General features: G+C 32.9%; 2 protein-coding genes and 1 long non-coding RNA gene across 3 annotated transcripts; 1 reads left to right on the forward strand and 2 right to left on the reverse strand.

Moving 5' to 3' along the window:
* The first annotated feature begins 2,931 nt into the window (after positions 1-2,931).
* LOC146904831 (aspartic proteinase 36-like) lies at positions 2,932-11,436 on the forward strand. Its single transcript, XM_085724284.1, has 10 exons — positions 2,932-3,186; positions 3,379-3,508; positions 4,835-5,088; positions 6,625-6,852; positions 7,485-7,647; positions 7,725-7,798; positions 9,011-9,098; positions 10,106-10,181; positions 10,407-10,478; positions 10,902-11,436. Exons 1-10 carry the CDS (start codon positions 2,975-2,977, stop codon positions 11,048-11,050), a joined length of 1,446 nt encoding a protein of 481 aa, XP_085580410.1. The 5' UTR covers positions 2,932-2,974; the 3' UTR covers positions 11,051-11,436.
* Positions 11,437-11,539: 103 nt separating this feature from the next.
* On the reverse strand, positions 11,540-12,402 carry LOC146904832 (uncharacterized). The gene is made up of 2 exons (XR_015018017.1): positions 11,953-12,402; positions 11,540-11,879 (listed from the first exon to the last, which is right to left on the reverse strand). It is a non-coding gene; the product is annotated as an uncharacterized LOC146904832 (long non-coding RNA).
* A 232-nt stretch (positions 12,403-12,634) lies between these two features.
* LOC146904833 (putative protein phosphatase 2C 33) lies at positions 12,635-17,674 on the reverse strand. Its single transcript, XM_085724285.1, has 6 exons — positions 17,321-17,674; positions 16,582-16,929; positions 15,412-15,777; positions 15,199-15,316; positions 14,412-14,635; positions 12,635-13,471 (listed from the first exon to the last, which is right to left on the reverse strand). Exons 1-6 carry the CDS (start codon positions 17,327-17,329, stop codon positions 13,178-13,180), a joined length of 1,359 nt encoding a protein of 452 aa, XP_085580411.1. The 5' UTR covers positions 17,330-17,674; the 3' UTR covers positions 12,635-13,177.
* Between the last annotated feature and the right edge of the window lie 3,232 nt (positions 17,675-20,906).

Raw genomic sequence — 20,906 nt, forward strand, 5'->3', positions numbered from 1 at the left:
TAGTAGTAGGACTTTGACACGATGATACTTTTCCCTTTGTGACCTATGACAGTTATTTACAATCTTTTAAGTTAAGATTGTGTTTGTTTCAAGTTTACCAAATTATATGTGAATAATATTTTTAGAAATAGTGTTCCTTGGAATATACGTGAATTTTATTTTAAGGTATTTAGAAAAAAAAGATGTTTGGTTAAAATATTCTCCGGAACTTTAAAAATAGAGATTATAATAGGTAGTTACGCAAATTTATTTCCATCTTCATGATATACTACCTCCGTCCCTAATTATAGGACCCTTTTGAAAAAATAACGGGAATTAAGATAGTGGATATTTGTATTAAATATGTTTGTAATTGCTATTGTTTTTACAATTTTATCCTTTAAGAGAGAGGGTTGGTTTATGTTTTCAACATGTTATTTATTGTTGATTGAAGAAAAAGATGTATAATAAACAGGGGCATGTATGTAAAGAAATAATTAATGTAGTTGGAAATAGCAAAGGGTTCTTATAAAAAGGGACAAAAAAATTCTCAAAAGGGTCTTATAATTAGGGACGGAGGTAGTATTTATTCCCCCCTTTTTATTTGGGAAATCTTTTCAATTTCCAAAAACATTTTATACTATAAATAGGTATTTTTATTTTCATTTTATTCTCATGAATCTACAAATTAAAATGAACACATTCATAAAAATGATGATTGATTATGACACTTCATCTCATGCATCCTTCCATAACAATGCATCCTTCCATAACAAGATGTAAACAACGAACAAAAGCAGTAAGATGTAAACACTCAAATCCATAAACTCGTGATGATTATGACACTATATTTCATGCATCTTTCCATTTTATTCCATTAGTCCTCCTTACCATTAGCCTGTTCCACCAACAAGTTCTTTCATGGCTCTATAAATGTATCACAATCAACACAAATTATATCATTTTCACATTATATCACTTATCACTCATCCGATGAATCGAAGCGTTCTATCAGACGTATTAGCACACACATGAAAGATTATGCACATAGGCATAGTTTTTAGCACACTAAAGGAATAAGTCATTCTCTAACTACAATGCATAATTTACTATATCCGAAGGATGATAATTCTTCGTAGAACAAATCTCATAATTTCAACATTTGGATCAAAGCTTCCTACTTTGATCTCATTTTCTCGAAAGGAAGGTAGCATGGTAAAGTAAAGGAATGGAGAAGAATTAGTGGTCTGATCACTAGCTGAGACAAATCTACAAATTTTAAAGTGTGCAAGCTTACCAATGTGAGGGAATAGGTAAGGTTGTGCCTCAATAGAGTTTGACTCTTTGTCATGTAAGATTATTTAGGGTTTCCAAGAGAAATATAACAAACTAACAAGATACTCCTAACAGTTCCATCGTAAAGGAAAGGAAAGTTTTTAAGTCATCCCCGTCCTTATAAAGATTATCGCTAACATATGATTCCTCATTATTGTCTCCTCTTGATCTAAACGACCAACACCACTCACATCATTGTCTCTTTCGCTCGAAGAAGATTGTGGCGAGAATAAATTGGGGTTGACAAAGAGCAAGAACAAATGCCATTTGAGAAAATGTAAATTTTTTTGATTTTGAATTAAAATTTATTATTTATTTTTAAACAAATCTTGAAGTAAGTATTTATAGTACGTGAATAATGCAATATTTATAATTAATTCAAATAAGCATCGCCACATAACTATATGTCTTTCCACCTCATTGATAAATTTAACATGTCATTAGAATTAAGTCCCAAAATCAACCATTATTAGAATTAAGTCCCAAAATAAACCATCGAAAAAAATATTGTCATTTTATAAATTGTAGGACTAAATATTTGCATTAAAAAATTGGGAGAAATTAAATCGTGAATAAATAAAAATAGTTGGACCAAACAAGTATTTAAACCAAACGAATAGTACCTTCATCCCAGCCCCCAGTCCCCACCCAAAATTATTTAAATCTGCAGATGACTATAAGGACAAAAACCCACCATTGCCTTCAATGGCTTTTGAGTGAAGGGAAGAATATGCTATATCTAGTCTAGATATTTTAACAAAGTTAAACAACCACATATGATTTCTTTAACAAGATCAAACAAAAATTTAAGAAGGTGAACAACGTGCATGTTAGAAGAGCACACCGAGAATCAAAGATACGAAGACTTATTCGATGTAATATATAAAAAACAAAGAGATTAATTTCTAAGCATTGATATTTTTTTTAAAAGAATATAATTATTTTTTTTACACGTGCATTCAAACAAATCACACTATAACATTATTATTACAAGTTAGTTTTTAAAATATCTCCGTAAATATCTATGTGGTATGATTTGACTAAAAGCTTGCGTAAAAAAAAAACTTTATTATTGAGGTTTGACACATAATCCACGTAGAGGTAAGTTCATTTCCCGCTATTGATGTGAAAATCTTTTTAGTAGATAAGTTACAAGTATCTTTATCAGCATTATTTAAATGTTAAGACGTTCGCTCATCCTAGTAAAGAAGACCCAATTTGTCTAGAAGTCTTAGCTCAACTGGTAAATGTCGAAATTGCAAAACCGGACGTCGTGACCCGAGTTCGAACCCGAGACCTCACAATTGTGTGTGAGTTTAATTTTAGTGGCTTACCACTTCATCTAAGACAAAAAAAAAAAGACCCAATTTACTTTCTTTTCTTTTTTTAACAAGAGACCAAAAATTATCTATAGCTAGAAAATATTCTAGGATAAGCTAACTAAGAATATAAAAAATGATTTTTCCTTTAATTAATTATGTGTGAAAATATGCAGTGGTGAAAAAAGTGAGTTGGACTAATGTTAGGAACCCAATTAGTAGACCCCACAGTCCAAACTTGACAACAACGCAGAAATTTCAATTTCAATTTCCACTACTCTCTCTTCTTCTTCTACTTAACTCAACTACTTTCGTGCGTTCCGTCTTTGTCACCAACAACGATGAGAATCTCATTCTTCATTACTCTTCTTCTTCTTCTTACGATTTCTACTGTTGGCGCCAACCACGGTGTTTTCAACGTCCAATACAAATTCTCCGACGATCAACAACGTTCTCTCTCCGTTCTCAAAGCTCATGACTACCGCCGTCAAATCTCCCTCCTCACCGGTGTCGACCTTCCTTTAGGCGGCACCGGTCGCCCTGATTCCGTCGGGTAACTGTTTTTGTTTTTCTCGCAATTTTCTCGCAGTCCAATTCAGTCTCTGGGGATGATTAGCTACTTTGTTCATTCTGTGTTAGAGATTAATTTGAGTATTATTTTGTGGCAGTGACGCAACAAATCGAGTTTTGATTATTTTTTTGAATTTTACTTAAATTTTTTGAGAATTTGTGTTTGTGATTGTAGGCTTTATTATGCGAAAATTGGAATTGGAACTCCGTCAAAGGATTATTATTTGCAAGTGGATACTGGAACTGATATGATGTGGGTTAATTGTATTCAATGCAAAGAATGTCCTACTAGAAGTAACCTTGGTGTATGTTTCTCAATTCCTCTTTCAATTCTCTGTTTTATTTATGTATTTTTTTTTTATTATAATTGTTTTTGACCTATGTAGTATAGACATGGACATCTGATACGACTACACTGACAAGTCAACATTGGTTACGATTTGAAAAATGACATAATTGAATGTAATCACATGTGTTGATGTCAGTATGTGTCAGACACCAGACACGCTGAAAAGTCATTTTGTTACTTTAATGTGTGATGTGTTTCCGCTATAATCTTTGCATGTATCAAAATTACAAAAACATACATGAATATGACTTTTTGTTATTTAGTTTGATCATTGAATTTGTCCTTTGTTAGTTAGTTTGGTCCATCAAATTACTAACAAAACAAACACTTCCAGATGTGTTCGTAATTTCAATACATTTACGAGTCATAGTAACCTAATGTAGGTGTCCAAAATCTAATTGAAATGATTGATTATGAATTTACTATCCTTGTCCCTAATGTAAGTTTCCTTTGGAAAACACATATTCCACCTATATATAAGTTGCATTTCGAATTACTAGATACATTTAACATTTTTTCTCCAAATATACTCTTAACTAATACTACTGATGGTTTAGAGGGATGAGAAATTAGAGTTGAACACATTCATAAACAAATTGGTATTTTTGGAATATCCATACATATTATTGATAAACAATTTAATTTGCACCTTATAGCATAAACACATGTATAAGCTATTTCTGTAACAAAAGATAGAACAAAGTTAAATTGTTTTCGTATAAGTTATAAGCTGTTTTCCCATGCTATCTTGGACAACTTATTAAAATAGGATGAAAGGAGCTTATGAACACGTCATAAGCTGGTTTAGTAAATATTGATAAATGCTTATGGCGGTAGATAAGCTCAAATAAATCAATTCAAACAGACCTGTAATGCTAACTACTTAAGCTAGCTTCTTGCCACCACCTACACTTTGTTCATTCTAGGTTACTGTTTCCTTGATGATTTGTTAAGTATTTATTGTTGGCCAATACACTTCTTAGAAACATTCTTAGGTACACCCCATGCAAGTCCATCCTCTTATTCTACTATACTTCCCGATGATTGAAAAAGAGACGGTATATAGAATTTCATCATATTGAATTGGTGGTGACACAGTAAAATAATACCTTCAATGATATGTTAGTCTGCATGTTGCCCACAACGTTGCACATGTCAAATATCGATTTGAGTGCCCATGGTTGTCTGGACCTAGCCAATAGTTTCTTGTATGGTTGAATCCTGTACAACCTCATATCAATACTAATGTTTTTATTCACATGATTGTGTTTGGATATCATAGATGGATCTTACGCTCTACAACATAAAGGAATCTTCTTCTGGTAAATTAGTTCCGTGTGATCAAGAGCTATGCAAAGAGATAAATGGGGGTCTTCTAACAGGATGCACTAGTAAAACTAATGATTCCTGTCCATATCTGGAGATATATGGTGATGGCAGCTCCACTGCAGGTTACTTTGTAAAGGATGTTGTACTATTTGATCAAGTGTCCGGGGACCTTAAAACTGCTTCAGCTAATGGAAGTGTTATATTTGGGTGAGCTTTTTCATGACACTAATGCATGTTAATATGTGTTTATGGATGTCTCTTTTGATCTGTTTCTGTTAGTAGACATTAATTTCACGTCCCTTCATACATTTACTGACATGAATCTACGCACATGTATGTTAAATTGTTAACTATGTTTATGACAATCTATCCTATTGCTTTAGTTTCTATTAAAGAGTCCCACATTGGTTGAGAGATGGCCTGAAAAAGTGTTTATAAGGGGGGGCAATCCTCATCTCACAAACCTGTTTTGTGGGCTTGTATTAGGAGTACATTTATGTTTTTGCTTTATGAATATGATATTTTTTGGACATTTCTAATAATATCGATCTTTATTCCTATTTTGGCATTTCTGATTTCTGGAATTTTAGCTCCAACTAGAAAAGGGCCAGAAAAACTTTCTAGTTATGAATCTGGGATAGAACCGATGGGCGATGCTTGGTTACAATTTCAAATCCGTTATTATATGTTTGCTCTAGTTTTTGTTGTTTTTGATGTTGAAACAGTCTTTCTTTACCCATGGGCAATGAGTTTTGATGTATTGGGGGTATCCGTATTTATAGAAGCTTTCATCTTCGTCCTTATCCTAATTGTTGGTTTGGTTTATGCATGGCGGAAGGGAGCATTAGAATGGTCTTAATTCTTGAATATTTAGACAATTAAACAAAACATTGAGACAGTTATGATTGTATTAGGCCCAACCACAAATTCTAGAAGTTTCCTTAACATAAGTTCTCTTTTCTGGATAGTGTCTTTAAAACAAAAGTGGTTTTATTTAAATATAGATGAGTGCAGGCATAACTTTTCAAAATTGTCGAATAAGGCTTTTGTTTTGTTTAGAATCATAAAATTAGGTCCAAGTTCTCACCAAAAGGAATATAGGTGACCGAGAAAAGACATAACTTCCATTAGAGATATGGGTCAAGTTCCAGTTGATTAAGATTGAGAATTAGAATGTTGACAATGACATTGTCATTGATATCTATATATCCCCATGCTTCTGTCATTCCTCCTTTTGTTGTTTTCCAAACTGGAATGTTCTTCCGATTTGATTAGCGAAGTGGTCAAATGCATGTCCTACACAAGCTGAATATAAACTCGAGTGAAAAAAAGAAAGAAAAAAAAAAGCTAAATAATTTAGCCCACGGGCAATCAAAGGATGTATTTGTTAACTACCTGGAAACTAATTTCCTTTGTTTTAGCGTTGTTAGGTATTCTAAATGCTAATAGCTTCTGTTAATACAATTTCGGTGCTCAATTTTAATCTTCCATTGCTAAACATTTCATTTTTATTAAGAATGCTTTATGTGAAACGTTTAGTGTGTATTGGTTGAGTTGTGAATAAAATATTTGAGGCACACTCCAAGAAATACATTTCCTAATGCTTAAATGGCTTATGTGATTGTGGAGGCACTCATGTTGTAATGTTTTCCTAGTGATTCTTGTTGTACATGTTAATTTTAACTCTATTACATTTTATGGTTCTTACCTGACCATTTTAAAATGAGCTCTGCTGTTTTGCAGGTGTGGTGCTAGACAATCTGGAGATCTAAGTTATTCAAACGAAGAAGCGCTTGATGGGATACTTGGATTTGGAAAAGCTAATTATTCAATGATTTCACAACTTTCTTCCTCTGGCAAAGTGAAAAAGATGTTTGCTCATTGCTTAAATGGAGTAAATGGAGGTGGTATATTTGCGATTGGTCATGTTGTACAACCTACAGTGAACACAACTCCGTTATTACCTGACCAGTATGTATTTGTTTACTACACTTCTGAATGAAATTATTTACTCTCATAGTGTCATTAATTGCTTTTTTGTGTATAGCATCTTTTAAGTTTTCATGTCATGTATTTCCTGGACCATTCTCACTGTATATACTGTGCAAATATTTTACTGATATGTAATATGCCAGAATAGTATGCAATTTATGTTATTCAGAGGCACACATGAATAGGTTCTAATTCTTATTTAGGCTAGTAGATTATCATCGTTGATGGTTTATAGATTTCCTAAAATTATTATGTTACTTACAGAAAGTCAATCCGAAATTATACTTTATAAAATTAATTCATCTGTCCAAGTGGGAGCTCTCGGAAAATAAGGGTTTCTTCCTATTGCAGACTCTCTGCTTCAGCGGTCTTTAATAGTTGTGTTCTTCAGCCATAAAAATAAAAAAATTACTTATTTTTTCACCTTTTGTTCTAAACTAAAAACAAGATATCTGTGAAATATTATTTCCTTTCTTATTTGCTGGATGTTGGTCAATTTGCTTAAACTCTTATAACTGTTTATATTGGTACTTTGAGTTTCTTTCTATTTTAGATGTTACTTTACAAAAATTCATATGTTGAGCTATCTGACATTTAAAAATGTCTTTTAGGCCACATTACAGTGTCAACATGACAGCGATTCAAGTTGGCCATACTTTCCTTAATCTCTCAACAGATGCATCTGAACAAAGAGACAGTAAAGGGACAATAATTGACAGTGGTACAACCTTGGCCTATCTACCAGACGGGATCTATCAGCCATTAGTATATAAGGTATACAAGTGAGCAATGATTTGTAAAATCATGTAACAATTGTATGTAAAGTTATTTGAGTTTCTTTTTCTTGTTAGATTCTTTCTCAGCAACCCAACCTAAAAGTTCAAACTCTCCATGACGAGTATACATGCTTTCAATATTCTGGAAGGTATGATGCATCTCATACATTCACTAAATCTTGTACTATACTAAATATGTATGCATGCATATTTTGCGTGTGTATGTATGCATGACACTAAATGTAAACTACTAAATATGTATGCATGCATATTTTGCGTGTGTGTATGTATAGTGTTTAATCACTGTTATTTGTTTCAAGCTTTATATGTTTTCACTGTTTTGGTAGTTTACATTTTACATTCCACTCTTCACTGTATGGCAAAGTATTCAATGCTCAGTATGAAATTTCTTGTTACTTCCTTATACTACCAAAGCTGATTTTACATTATTGGTTTAAAATATCTTCTATGAATTCTGTTCGAGAATGAGATTTGAATTTTGCGCTTGTGATGTCATTGACAAATTTTAAGTACATTGGTATGTTTATACAAAATGGGTAAAAGAATAGCTTCTCAAAAGCACTGATTCCAGAACTTTCCGTGATTGTTTAACTAACTATAATTCTGCTAAGTTCTAACAGATTCAGTTATGTTGAGCTGACCACACTAACTCCTAGTCTCGTTTGACTTAATGAGCCAGCTGAGTTTGCTTAACTAAATCATACAAATATACGATCTTACATCATAATCTGATACATCTCATGCTGTTATTATCCTTTATAACAACTCCGATTCAAGTATAAAAAATTGACACTGATATAGGGTGTGCATTTGGATAAGCTTTAGAAAACATGCTGTTATTATATCGCTTTCTTTCAGAGCTCCTTTTCAGAAACTGCTCTTAACAGCTTGTAAGAAAACTGAACATTTGATGTTTTGCTTTTTCTAATTTGAAAACCTTTCTGATTATCATAAATTATTTCCTTTATATTTTTGTAATAAAAAGCATAAGCAAAGGAACCATTAATTAATTAGGTAAAAAAAAACATTTATCTCTGGCACAGAGCTATTAACTGTGATTGTAAGAAAATGCATTATATGATCTATTATTTTCTAAAGATGTAAACAACATAATTATCAATCAAGAACTTGGGTCTCATGGTTCTCATAATTCTTGATGTTAATGACACCTTTCATGACGTTTCTTAAATTACATTATTAGGTGGTAGGTTTAGTTTACTAACTTTCATATGAGTATGTAGTGCTTCAATAACTGTACTGCCCCCTTTGCATAATCTATGTTTTGATGTCAGCATGAGCTCCATTCAGATGTGTGACGGCTATTTGATTTTATGCTGCAGTGTTGATGATGGATTTCCAAATGTCACCTTTTATTTTGAAAATGGACTCTCCTTGAAGGTTTATCCACACGATTATTTGTTTCTTTCTGTAAGTACTCGGAAAATCCCTTTACGTCTTTGTTGTTATGGTTATCAGAGGTTAATTAGGCTTGTTTTGGGACCTCACATCATCGTTTTCTGTCAGTATATATTGTTAATGTGTCATGGTTGTTATCACTTAAGTTTTTGCAGAAGCTTCTGTTTGAGATTCAACTCCAACTACAGTTTTCTATAAATATTGATTTTAGATTTATAAGAGAAATTTATGGTGTATGCTGAGATGTAGCACATCATGCACTCTTTCTGGAATCCCTCATTTTTTAAAGAAACTTCTGAGTGAATGGTTTTACTTTTACCTTTAACGGTGAAACTTCACCTAAAAATACATTTGTATGAATATGTTGTTTGGAACCTAGTTTATTTTAGTCACTTGAAAACTTTGAATCCTTTTCGTTATTGTTGATCTCCATTGTGCTATTTAAACTTGTAGTTCTGTTAGCCTTTCTAGTTTATTTGGATTCTATTGTATTTCAATTATGTAGCCATTTTGCTCCTCTATTTCTGTGGATATCTTACCTTCTTTTCATATTCTTTTTATTTCCCAAGGTCAGAGTAAATTCCTAATTTTCCTATCCATAAAGAAAAATCACAGATCTTGTCGTTCTTTTAAAATGAGCACATATTTGTGGCAATTTGAACATTCAGAAAATGATATGGTCACATCTCATTTGAATTTTTTCTTATTCTTGTGGTTGGTATTATTAGAGTGTCATACGTGAGTAATTCTTATGTGCTCTATATCTGAGAATTATAATTTGTTTTTGAAGTTTCATTTATGACAAGCTTGGAAACAAAATCAGTGAAATTTCTTGCTTCTTCCATGGTTCAAATTCCAGTGACATCAATCCTATATTCTGTTCTTACCATGTTCATTGCATGTGAAAGCATGCAGTCTCCATTTTATACTTACAAATCATTGTTTTTGTAATTAAAAAATTTATCGTTCACAATCCATATATTCAAGTTAACTAAACTACTGATGTGTCATCTCTGCAGGAAAATTTGTGGTGTATTGGTTGGCAAAATAGTGGGGCACAATCTAGAGATAGTAAGAATATGACTTTATTGGGAGGTATTCTCTTAAAATCTTTGTCTATGCCAATAATGCAGTAACACTTCTAACTTTTATTATCTAGTGAAGCTCTTGAATTCAATGAAAAATCCATCAACTAACCTTATATGTAACTGTAAGGATAGCTTGCATGAACCTCTTTATACATACTTCCATTCTGAGATCTGAACTGTATCCCTGCAATAATCTTTGCAGCTGATTCACCTATTCTTTTATTTGTTGCAGATTTGGTGCTTTCAAATAAACTTGTCTTTTATGACCTTGAAAATCAGGTTATTGGATGGACTGAGTACAACTGTGAGTATCATATGATATTTCTTTATTTTCTCTTGGCGTTTTAATTACATTTTTCTCAAACTTTACTGGTGATATACCATCAAGCTAGTCTTTTGTGGTTTCTTCAGTGTTCTATTTAATAGTTTTCTTAGTTTTATACTATGCCGAGTCTTGAATAGCGAATAGTACTTTTTTATTTTACTCCTATTTAATGTTAAGCTTTCAATGATTTGCAACATGTTCTATTTAATGTTAAGCTTTCAATGATTTGCAACATGAGAATCAAAACATCATCAGATTATAATGTTGACCACAGTCATAAATGGTTCATGATAGACCAACATTTCTAACCGCGTGAAAAATAAGAAAAAAAAAACTTAAATTACTTGCATTATTTCCTTTTATGTAAAACTCATTTACTAATCTTTTCTATATTGTACTCAGGTTCATCGAGTATCAAAGTGAGGGATGAAAAGACCGGAACAGTTCATTTAGTCGGTTCTCACACCATTTCTTCCTCTTTTGCTCTAAATACCAACTTGATGACAATCTTATTTCTAATTGTACTACTACTATTCATGTTGATTTATTGAAATGGATTAACTGATGCATATAACCAAAGTCAAAAGTATGGTTAAAATGATTGAAATTAGAAATAACATAAAATTGCTCTGGGAGAAATCAACACTGCGGTAACTCCATGATTTTGTAAACGTGCTTTCAAAGAAAGCCAGATTGGGACCCTTCGCCGTGGATACTATTTTTCTTCCAATGGTGAATCTGTATATTGCAATAGCCTAACACTAAATTGTATATGATATTAGACTTTGGTTTTTAGCATTGGTTTTTATGTCAAATGTATAAACTAATAACTTGTATGGAATGTTAGATATAGCTATTAGATACAACTCATCGAGATAGGATGACTCGCTAATTTTGTACTACATTATTTCAATGCTAGTAGCGTTGCCTTTGTTTAGCTTTGCTTTGTTTAGTGTTAAGAGCATCCGCAATGATTGTGAGACCTGTCAACCGTAAAAGAGTGTCCTTATATAATTGTTAGCTAATAGGTAGAGAAATTCTTGTTTGCAAACGCACATAACAGGTAAGTTTATCCAAACAACCAATAACAACATACCACCTTATTCTCTCAAAAAAATGCCACCTCATTTATTTTAAAAAAATGCTTAAAAAAATAAATAGGAAGAAAACCGTCTTCTCTTTATCTCCATTTCTGCCATTGATGGATCCATCATCGACGCTTCGACTGCAAACTCACCTGAATACCACGACCTCTGCCATCTACTGATTTTCTGCACACTGTATTTACTTGAATTCATTGTGAAAAGAAGCAGCACTGGCATCATAAACATCCAATTTGCAGTGTCACGTCCTCCGTGTTACGAATTGAGGCCGCATCCTCTGCAGTAGACTTAGATTGTTTATTTTTTAGGAAAGAGAGTACGCTTGTAGAAATACATGGATCTCTACGCACCGTGCTACGGCATCAGAGGATAAGGGTAAAAGAAAAAAGGCAAAGACTCTCTTCCCACGTCGTGGCACGACGACACAGAGATGCTCTTTGGGAAGACATGTTTGAAAAAGAGGAAGCACCAGCTCCTAAATTAACCTAAAACTCCAGGGAAGGCAATACAGGACAAGTTTGCTATTAAAGGCACCTTAAGGAAATCTAAACAGAATTTAAATTTTTTATATGCTACTTGATTAGCATCGCAAAGAAAACTTGAGCAAGTTGGAACTCTGGCTGCCCTCTATCATATCCTCCTTTGATCAAATCAATATCAATTACAGAAACTGATTCCACCTGGATTGGATTGGAAACAAGTTCAATGCCGTGCAAAATCCCCCAAATCTCAGCACGAACTTCTAAGCAAATATTTGCATAGAAGGTCTATAAAGTTTCCATTGTTTGCTCCAGTCCATCCTGCACTGTTTCACATTAGTACCAGCATGGTTTGGACAACGCTAGAATATATATTTGGTTACTTTATGCTAAAAAAACGAAAGTGATCCTAGCAAACCAAATTTTATCCAAAATCACTCCAGAAATGAGGCTACTATTAGTAATCAAAACGTAAATAACCTACTATCTACTTCAAAGACAAACTTCCTGCAGTAAATCAAAACGCAAATGATATCTACTTCAAAAAACACAATTACAAGAAAAAATAGTGATTCCCACGGTATTACAATAATCATGATACTTCACAATCATCATCTGAAAACTTGAGATCAGAATAACAGAGAAAGTCAAGAAACGACCTGACTGAAAAATCCATAACCAATAACTCCAATTTTTGCAAGTTCTATCTTAATGTCTAAATTGGAAAATTGTAACTAACAATGACGCAAATAAAAAACAATGACAGTTCAGAAAATCACCGGACAAACTATATAATGTGTATCTAGAGACTTGGATTTACAAAAACTCCAAATCAACCTATACAGAGAAGGAAAATGACCTCTAGCACTAAAAATAAGCCCGGTACCCCTTTTCCTCCGGATGCAAAACATATATTGAACTCCTCCAATACCCCACCCATCAAATGCTGTCCAAGGAAAAGAAAGATAAATAATGAAAAGAATATTGGCAGAAGAACTACCAAAAAAATGTGTCTCTTTGACTGCTATAGCACAACTTTCCCAAACTTCTAAATAAAAAAAGGCTTGGGAAGAGATATGGCACAAAAGCTATGCTATCACAGCAGTTTTTCGGCTTCCACTCCAATTCCATTCTCACTAGGTAGAGATGATTGATCAACAACTGGGTCTGTTGATGCATCTGGTGTCAGCTTGTCTGTGGTATGTTCAGCATTCAACTCTGTATTTGAATTAAGGAAGAGGCACACCGCAGCACAATCATCAATCTTACAGTAAGGGAATTTTGTCTTCCAAGAAAGAACAGCTGACTCAACCAGTAATCTAGCAGCAGTAGACCGCGGTGCAGATGCCACAATCTCCACAACTTCTTCGTTTGATAAAACATCCCAAATCTGCACGGAAGAATCATGAAGAGTTTGAAACAATTCAAATATTTAATAGCACGGAAGAATCATGAAGAGTTTGAAACAATTCAAATATTTTATAACAAATTAAATTGTTCTATGTTTGCAATTGGTTTCCCTCTATATCTAATTATTCACACCATCATCCATTTGATCTAGCATTGTTACCCCTAAGAGTTTTCTTTTTACACATTTCCCCCACAAAAAAAGACTTTACAATGGATGCTACCTAACTTTCTCTCCGATTGCAAGGAGCTACCATATACTAATACAGTATATTTGGTTAAGGCAAAATGCCAGAACTTTCAGGGGAAATGCTGTATTCAGAGCTAAATTCAATCAAAATCGTTTCAACCAACTTTTTCCAAGGTTCAGTAAATTGTAATAAAATTGTGCATTTTCCCTTCTAATAAAAATTTCTTTTAACTAAAAAGGTAGTGTAAATTGACCCACCCAATCAAGCATGTCTCAACAGCAGATAATATCTCATACCCAAGTTAGGTGTAGAAAGTGAAAGCAAAGTGTGTCAAAAATAATCAAATATTTCGAGGCATATAGCAAAGGGGAGAGTAAATATTTTTTTACAGTTTCTTTTAATTAAAAGGGTAGCGTAATTTTATCCACCTAATTGAGTATGTCTCAGCAGCAGATAATATTCCACAATCAAGTTAGGTGTAGAAAGTGCAAGCCAATTATGTGAGAAAATAATCAAATATGTCAATACCTATAACAAAACTGTAGAGTGCTATTCATAATGAATTTTATTAGTAAGTTTAAAATGATAAGTGTTTTGATTAAACAGCAAGGGGTCAGTTTAAATCCAATCAAGCTTGAACCATATTTGGTTATTTCTACATACTAGAAGGCAATACATGCAGAGTCAAGTACATTCTAAAATTAGCTACAAATATGATATCATGTGCCTTACCCCATCTGTTGCTAACACAACAAATTCATCCTTCTCTGTAAGGCGGTGATATGAGACATCTGGAACAGAAATCAATCCAACATCCTTTAGGCAAAAATCTCCAAAAGCCCGTGCCATAGCCAGACCTGGGAAATCAGAGTTAGGCAGCCAAACCCGAGCCACATCTGGTTCATTCTTAAGGGAAAACACCCTTCCTTTACGATGTCTGATCCTCTCTTCTTCCTCTGTGAAATAAAGTGCAAATCATACATCAACACACAAGCATATGTATGTGCCAATCTGATTGAAGTATGGAAACAAATTCCAAGTTACAGCATTTATTAAAATCATGTGTAGCAAAACTTTATATTTTCAAGTTTCCAATTAAGCGTTCTGCCAAAAGTAAATAAAGTTAAACAGAATAATTTTAACCCAATCCATTGCTCCAACACAACTATTTAATACATTGTAGAATCCTATGAATGATAAGTCATAAGTCCATTATTTTTAAACTCGTATATGGACCAACATAACTTATCAAATGTAAGTTAGTATCATTGAAAAATAAAGTTACACAGAATACTGCTTGGCTATCAAGAGTTATCTTATCTTGCAATATATAGATAGATGGAGTTCATCAATTTACTTCATAAAGTTTGTGAATAAAGACACACAGACTGAGAAGGGGGTTGGGATGTGTGTGTGTGTGTGTGGCGCGCGCATGTGTGCGCGTGTGTATGAGAGAGAGAGAGAGAGAGAGAGAGAGAGAGAGAGAGAGAGAGAGAGAGAGAGAGAGAGATGTATATACTTGGAAGATTAGGCTTAAGGTCAACAGTCAACTGAACAGCAATAAGAGAATCCTCGTGATCTCGGGTTCCCAATACAGCTCTAGAATCCCCCACATTTCCAATGACAAGGTCCAGCCCCTAAAAGAACATAAGGAGTAGAAACATAGTGTAAAACAAATAAGGAAATTATATACAGAACATTCTGAAATTATGTTGTAGTTTATGTTGCTTACCTGCTTGATCAAGGTAACTGCTGTAGTCCCACTGCAAAAGCAATCAATATCACGATGCATTTTCAGTTCTTTGTCCATAATCTTGCTAGCCTTCAAATAGGATTCTCTTAGTGCCAAGATAGTATTTGCTCCATCGAGCTCATGATCAATGTTCTCGTCAATCAGTTTAATTTGCTCTTCAGAATTATAACTTGTGGCAGCACCATTTTGATCATTGACTCCATCTTTATTCTTACGATGCAAATCCCATTGTGCACTAAGCTTTAAAGGGAAAGAATCCCTAACTTTCTTTGCAACCCTATGGCCATAAGGCCCATGACCATCAAAAACACCACAAAAAACGGTGCCCTCCTTTGAACAAAAGTTCTGTATACACAAAATGGCCTTAGTTTTGAGCAAATAATTAACAAGAGTTAAATTAAATGAGGGGTATCTTAGAGATAGTAGCAATAAAAAGGCCAAAAAGTTTTCACTTTCGCTTATATTTCATTCCAAGATAGATGGACAACTTTTGCTTATAAATCATTCTGGAGAGAGTATTTCATGAAATGAAAAGCCCTAAATTCAAAAGCCAAAAAGAATCGACATTTTTCATTTCAAAAAGAGAACATAAACTTTATCTTAAGCTGAAAAACAAAAAGAATAAAGTGATGCTAGAATATAAACCACAAATAGGCAAAATTTGGATTCCAGATAAAATAAAAGTGTACACATATTCATGGACAAGTTAAAAGAGAAAACTACAAAAATGGAAGATACAATACAAAAGTTTATTTCGACTTACATGGAAAGCTGTTTTTTCTTTTTTTAAAAAGCCAAACAAAATCATTTAAGCCCCAAAAGTACAACCAAAGCCAGTCACAAACCCATTTTAGGAAAAAACAAGGCACAAAGCTACTGCGTACCAACAAACCAGCGCAAAACCCATCTTGGGAAAAACACGGAAAACTGTTATAGTAATTGACGATTCTTTCAATATTTATTTTTCCATAATTGTTAGTTATCCAAACTTACTCATAGACATAGACCAACATGGTTAGTTGGAAAAATTGGTAACAAGCACATGATACAGCACAAGTCAACTTTCATAAACTTGAAAAGTACACAACTTTTTGACTTTAATTTTACAAAACATCGATTTAATATATGCTAAAAGATAATGGAACTAACCTCCCAAACAAGCATAGCATCTTGGTTGATTCCCTTTTTACCTTGCCTGCAATACATAGAAGCAATCTCACTTGACCCATTCAAGAACATTCTCCCAGGTACCTTATAATCCATGGTAGAAGAACCCTTTAACCTCCTTCTCTTCCCACCGTCAACGTTCAATTCCTGCGAATAAGTTAGCAGAGACTGCGAACCACCAGCACCACCACCAACCTCTGTTATACAAGATCCCATTCCCAAAGCCCTCACAATGTTCAGAAAACATTCAAAACCAGCTAAACACTCCGAATCTGATCCCCTCCCTTCTCCAACCAAATCCGTTCCATATCGATTCAAAACTTCCACAGCCTGATACAATCATCATCATCATAATCATAATCTATGAAACACTAACACAGACACAGGAGACAGACAAACAAAAATTTGGAAAAACATGAATTAATTGAATGTAATCACATGTGTCTGTTTTGTATCAGACACCGGACACGCCTTCGATCAGAATTGTCGGTGTTATAAAGATCATAATCAACAACAACACCATAATCATAATCATAATCATAATCAAAATCAAAATTTGAGAAAAACAGATAATCATAATCACCATCAACAGTAACATAATTATAATCACCATTTCAAAAAAAAAAAAAAAACACATAACAAAACTAGATAAATAGATTCAGAATCAAACAAAATAGAACATACAAAAAAAAAACAAAGAAATGAAATGAGAAAATCGAACCTGAGTCATGATGATTGTTGTTGAAATTGCAATTCAACGCAAATCAAGCTATGTAACAGTAACCTTGACTCAAAAAGCGCGTGAATTGAAGAGGAAAACGCGTGAATCCAAAATCAAATCGGAAAAAAAGGAAGCAGAGATTATCGATCCAGCGTTTTTTTTTTTTTTTTGTAGAATTAAATTGTGAAATCAAGGAATCGAAAATCTGGAATGAAGAATTGTTGTTGTGGTTGAGAGGAGAAGCGGTAGCGTCCGTCACGAGTGGTTGCGTCACCGGCAGGTGGTGGCGTTTGTTGAATGCTTTGCTTTGTATATTCGCCACGCAAAATAAATATAAATATAAATATAAAAATTAAATACTATAAGATTTCATTCATTTATATAGACACGGTTTTCTTACACACACTTTCGATTCAATTAAATTAAACACATAAATAATGTTCAATTTGGATGTACTAAACCACTTTTGTGGTTAGGGGTCGATTCAAAATTGGTCGAAAAAAGACAATATACTTTGTGGGTCGTACTTCAATGGAGATTATTGCTAACTAAACAACGGTCAAAGTTGTAATAAACTTTATAACAACAGTAACATGGTAAAAAAAACATAATGTTCAATAAAAAATTAAAATTAACTTCCATTGACTATAGTATTTACAAATAAATTGATAATGTAAACATAAAAAAACTGGGAATGCGTCAAACTTATTATATAAAATTGATAAAAAATATTTGTACAATTACTTTAAAAATAACTTTGTTATACTTTCAATTTGTTCTTATATTAACCCACCCTCTTGTTGTATAATACTTTAATCCTAAATGAATATGAAACAAGAAGGTTGTTCCAAAAGTTGTGTGTGTGTGTGTGTGTGTGTGTATATATACTACCTCCGTCCCTAATTATAGGACCCTTTTGAAAAAATAACGGGAATTAAGATAGTGGATATTTGTATTAAATATGTTTGTAACTGCTATTGTTTTTACAATTTTATCCTTTAAGAGAGAGGGTTGGTTTATGTTTTCAACATGTTATTTATTGTTGATTGAAGAAAAAGATGTATAATAAATAGGGGCATGTATGTAAAGAAATAATTAATGTAGTTGGAAATAGCAAAGAGGTCTTATAAAAAGGGACAAGAAAAATTCTCAAAAGGGTCTTATAATTAGGGACGGAGGTAGTATATATGTGTGTTAATATATGTTGACCCCTTCAATATTAGTGGTTTCTGGTTTATCTTGCGTAAATTTTTTATTCGATTTCAACCATATAATTTGAAGATGAGGAGTGCTAGCAACACTATCTTTTGAGCACTCTCTCTAGCACTCACTCTTTTATTGGGTGAAGTCAATGTAGTACCTACACTTTGGAAATGGAACCCACATAAAGTGGTGAGACATATATTGATTTCACCCAATAAAAGAGTGAGTGCTAGAGAGAGTGTTGCTAGCATTTCTCATTTGAAGATTCTTTGGTTTTAGACCCTCCGCAAACAATAGATGTTTGATTTGATTAAAATAAAAAATGATAAATAGTAAATATTTTTAAAATTGAAGAAAATATTAATTTAACAACTAATTATTAATATCGGTAAATTAAAAAAATAACGAAGAGAGTTATTGATGATGACGATGATAATGAACATCCTTAAAAAAAACATTTTGGGGTTGTCTTGCTATATTTTTTGAAGATACAAAATCTAGCTTTAACCACTAACTAATATTTCACGGACAAAATTAAAGAATATAGATAGAGAAAAAGGATAATACCAAAAAAAAAAAATGCATACTTCTACTCACTAAAATTCAAACTTTGATTTGGCGTGTGATCATGATGAGTTTGTTAGAATGAGGATGAGAGGCGTGATTTTGCAAAAGCTATAAAGTATAATTTATCCAAAATAAATTTGGATCATCCAAAATGACTAAAATGTAAAGTAAAAAAGAAAATCAAGAGTTGTTATTTCATCAAACTCGAGAGTAGTTATGTAACAAAAAAAAAAAAAACTCAAGAGTAGTTACGATGTCCTATTTAATTTCTCAATTAATGATTGATGTTGTTTACTTAGGACTCTAAAATAAATTACTCATTTTGAATTAATCGGATCATCTCTCCAAGTTGTTCCTATATAATCATAAGATCAAATCTATATTATTTAAACATACACACGATAATGTAGTATTTCTTTTAATAATTAAAAAAAATTATCTTAATATTTTGGAGAAAAGTATATCTTTATATGGGTGTTTAAGTACTATACTTTTTTTTGAAAACTCGATATCCAATATAAGAATCGACTACTTTAAAGGGACCAATCTCACTGTCCACTTGCGAAGGATCATTTAAAGTCAGAGCAAATCTCTGTATGGATCTACCCACGAAAATTTGCATAAGGAGTAATCAAACATGTGACTTGAGAAAAGCAAACTTCAAGATTCCAAGTCGACCTTTAAGCTCTCTCAAAAAAAAAAAAAAAGTCGACCTTTAAGCTCATTCCAAATGGATTCTTTTTTGTGGTGGTCGAGGTTCAAACCTCAGACTTTGCATATATTATGCATTGTTTATACCAACTGAGTTAAGCTTACAAGGAGCACTTCAAATGGATTCTAAGTACCGTAAAGTTGATACGTAGGCAGTGGCGGAGCCCTTCATGGGCTGGGGTGGGCCACGGCCCACCCCGAAAAATTAAAAAATCAACGATTATAGGTCTATTTTGCGAGATTTTATATAATTTTGTGTCGGTTTTAGATTTCGGTTGATCCAAATTTCCGCAAAGTGGTGTAGTGACCCACCCGAAAAATTTAAATAATTCAATTATAGGTCTATTTTGTGAGATTTTATACAATTTTATGTCGGTTTTAGGTTTCGGTTGATCCAAATTCCCGCAAAGTGGTGTAGTGGCCCATCCGAAAAATTTAAATAATTCAATTATAGGTCTATTTTGCGAGACTTTAAACAATTTTTCAACGGTTAATTTTAGTGGCCCACCCCAACTTTTTTTTCTGGCTCCGCCACTGTACGTAGGCAAACAAAAATATCTTCTATGTACTTAGAAAAAACACAATATGTTGTCTTGACAAAAAAAATCACAATATATCATCATAATTTTAGCAAATTCATCATGATATCAATGGAATATATTACTATTATAAATAGAATAAATAATTACATGTCGATTGCAAAATAGATGAATGGATCAGAACGATAACGTGTAATGGCCGACTTCTCGAATAAAAAATTGGTGAAATGAAAAGAAAACTGAAAAATAAAAAGTGATGTAACAAATACTGAACACGTGGCTTGGACGGTGTGGATGTTTGGATTATTATTCGGATGTGGATGGATAGGATTATGAAATTCCAATAATGGAATATAAGAAATAAACAATTAACATGTCATTTTTCAGGTCAAAAAAGAACTTGTTATTTTTTCTTTGAAAAATAAATTATGTGTCATCCTCGTAACTGTCCCAATGATTGTTACCAAATGGGCTTAATTACACCACAAGTCCTTTAAGTTTGACGTTTGTAACATATAGGTCCTTTAAGTTTGTTTTGTAACAGATAGGTCCTTTAAGTTTGACGT

Source organism: Medicago sativa, chromosome 7 (genome assembly GCF_051527215.1).
Source record: "Medicago sativa cultivar Bolivia chromosome 7, Bolivia_mono, whole genome shotgun sequence".
Lineage (NCBI taxonomy): Eukaryota > Viridiplantae > Streptophyta > Magnoliopsida > Fabales > Fabaceae > Medicago > Medicago sativa.

Coding starts and splice junctions, on each gene's coding strand:
- LOC146904833 (XM_085724285.1), bottom strand. Junction 15,317..15,411: donor CAGTTACCTTGATCAAGCAG/GTAAGCAACATA, acceptor ATGTTCTTTTAG/GGGCTGGACCTTGTCATTGG. Junction 14,636..15,198: donor CCTTAAGCCTAATCTTCCAA/GTATATACATCT, acceptor TTTATTTCACAG/AGGAAGAAGAGAGGATCAGA.
- LOC146904831 (XM_085724284.1), top strand. CDS start 2,975: ATGAGAATCTCATTCTTCATTACTCTTCTTCTTCTTCTTACGATTTCT. Junction 3,187..3,378: donor GGTCGCCCTGATTCCGTCGG/GTAACTGTTTTT, acceptor TTGTGATTGTAG/GCTTTATTATGCGAAAATTG. Junction 10,479..10,901: donor TGGATGGACTGAGTACAACT/GTGAGTATCATA, acceptor TATTGTACTCAG/GTTCATCGAGTATCAAAGTG.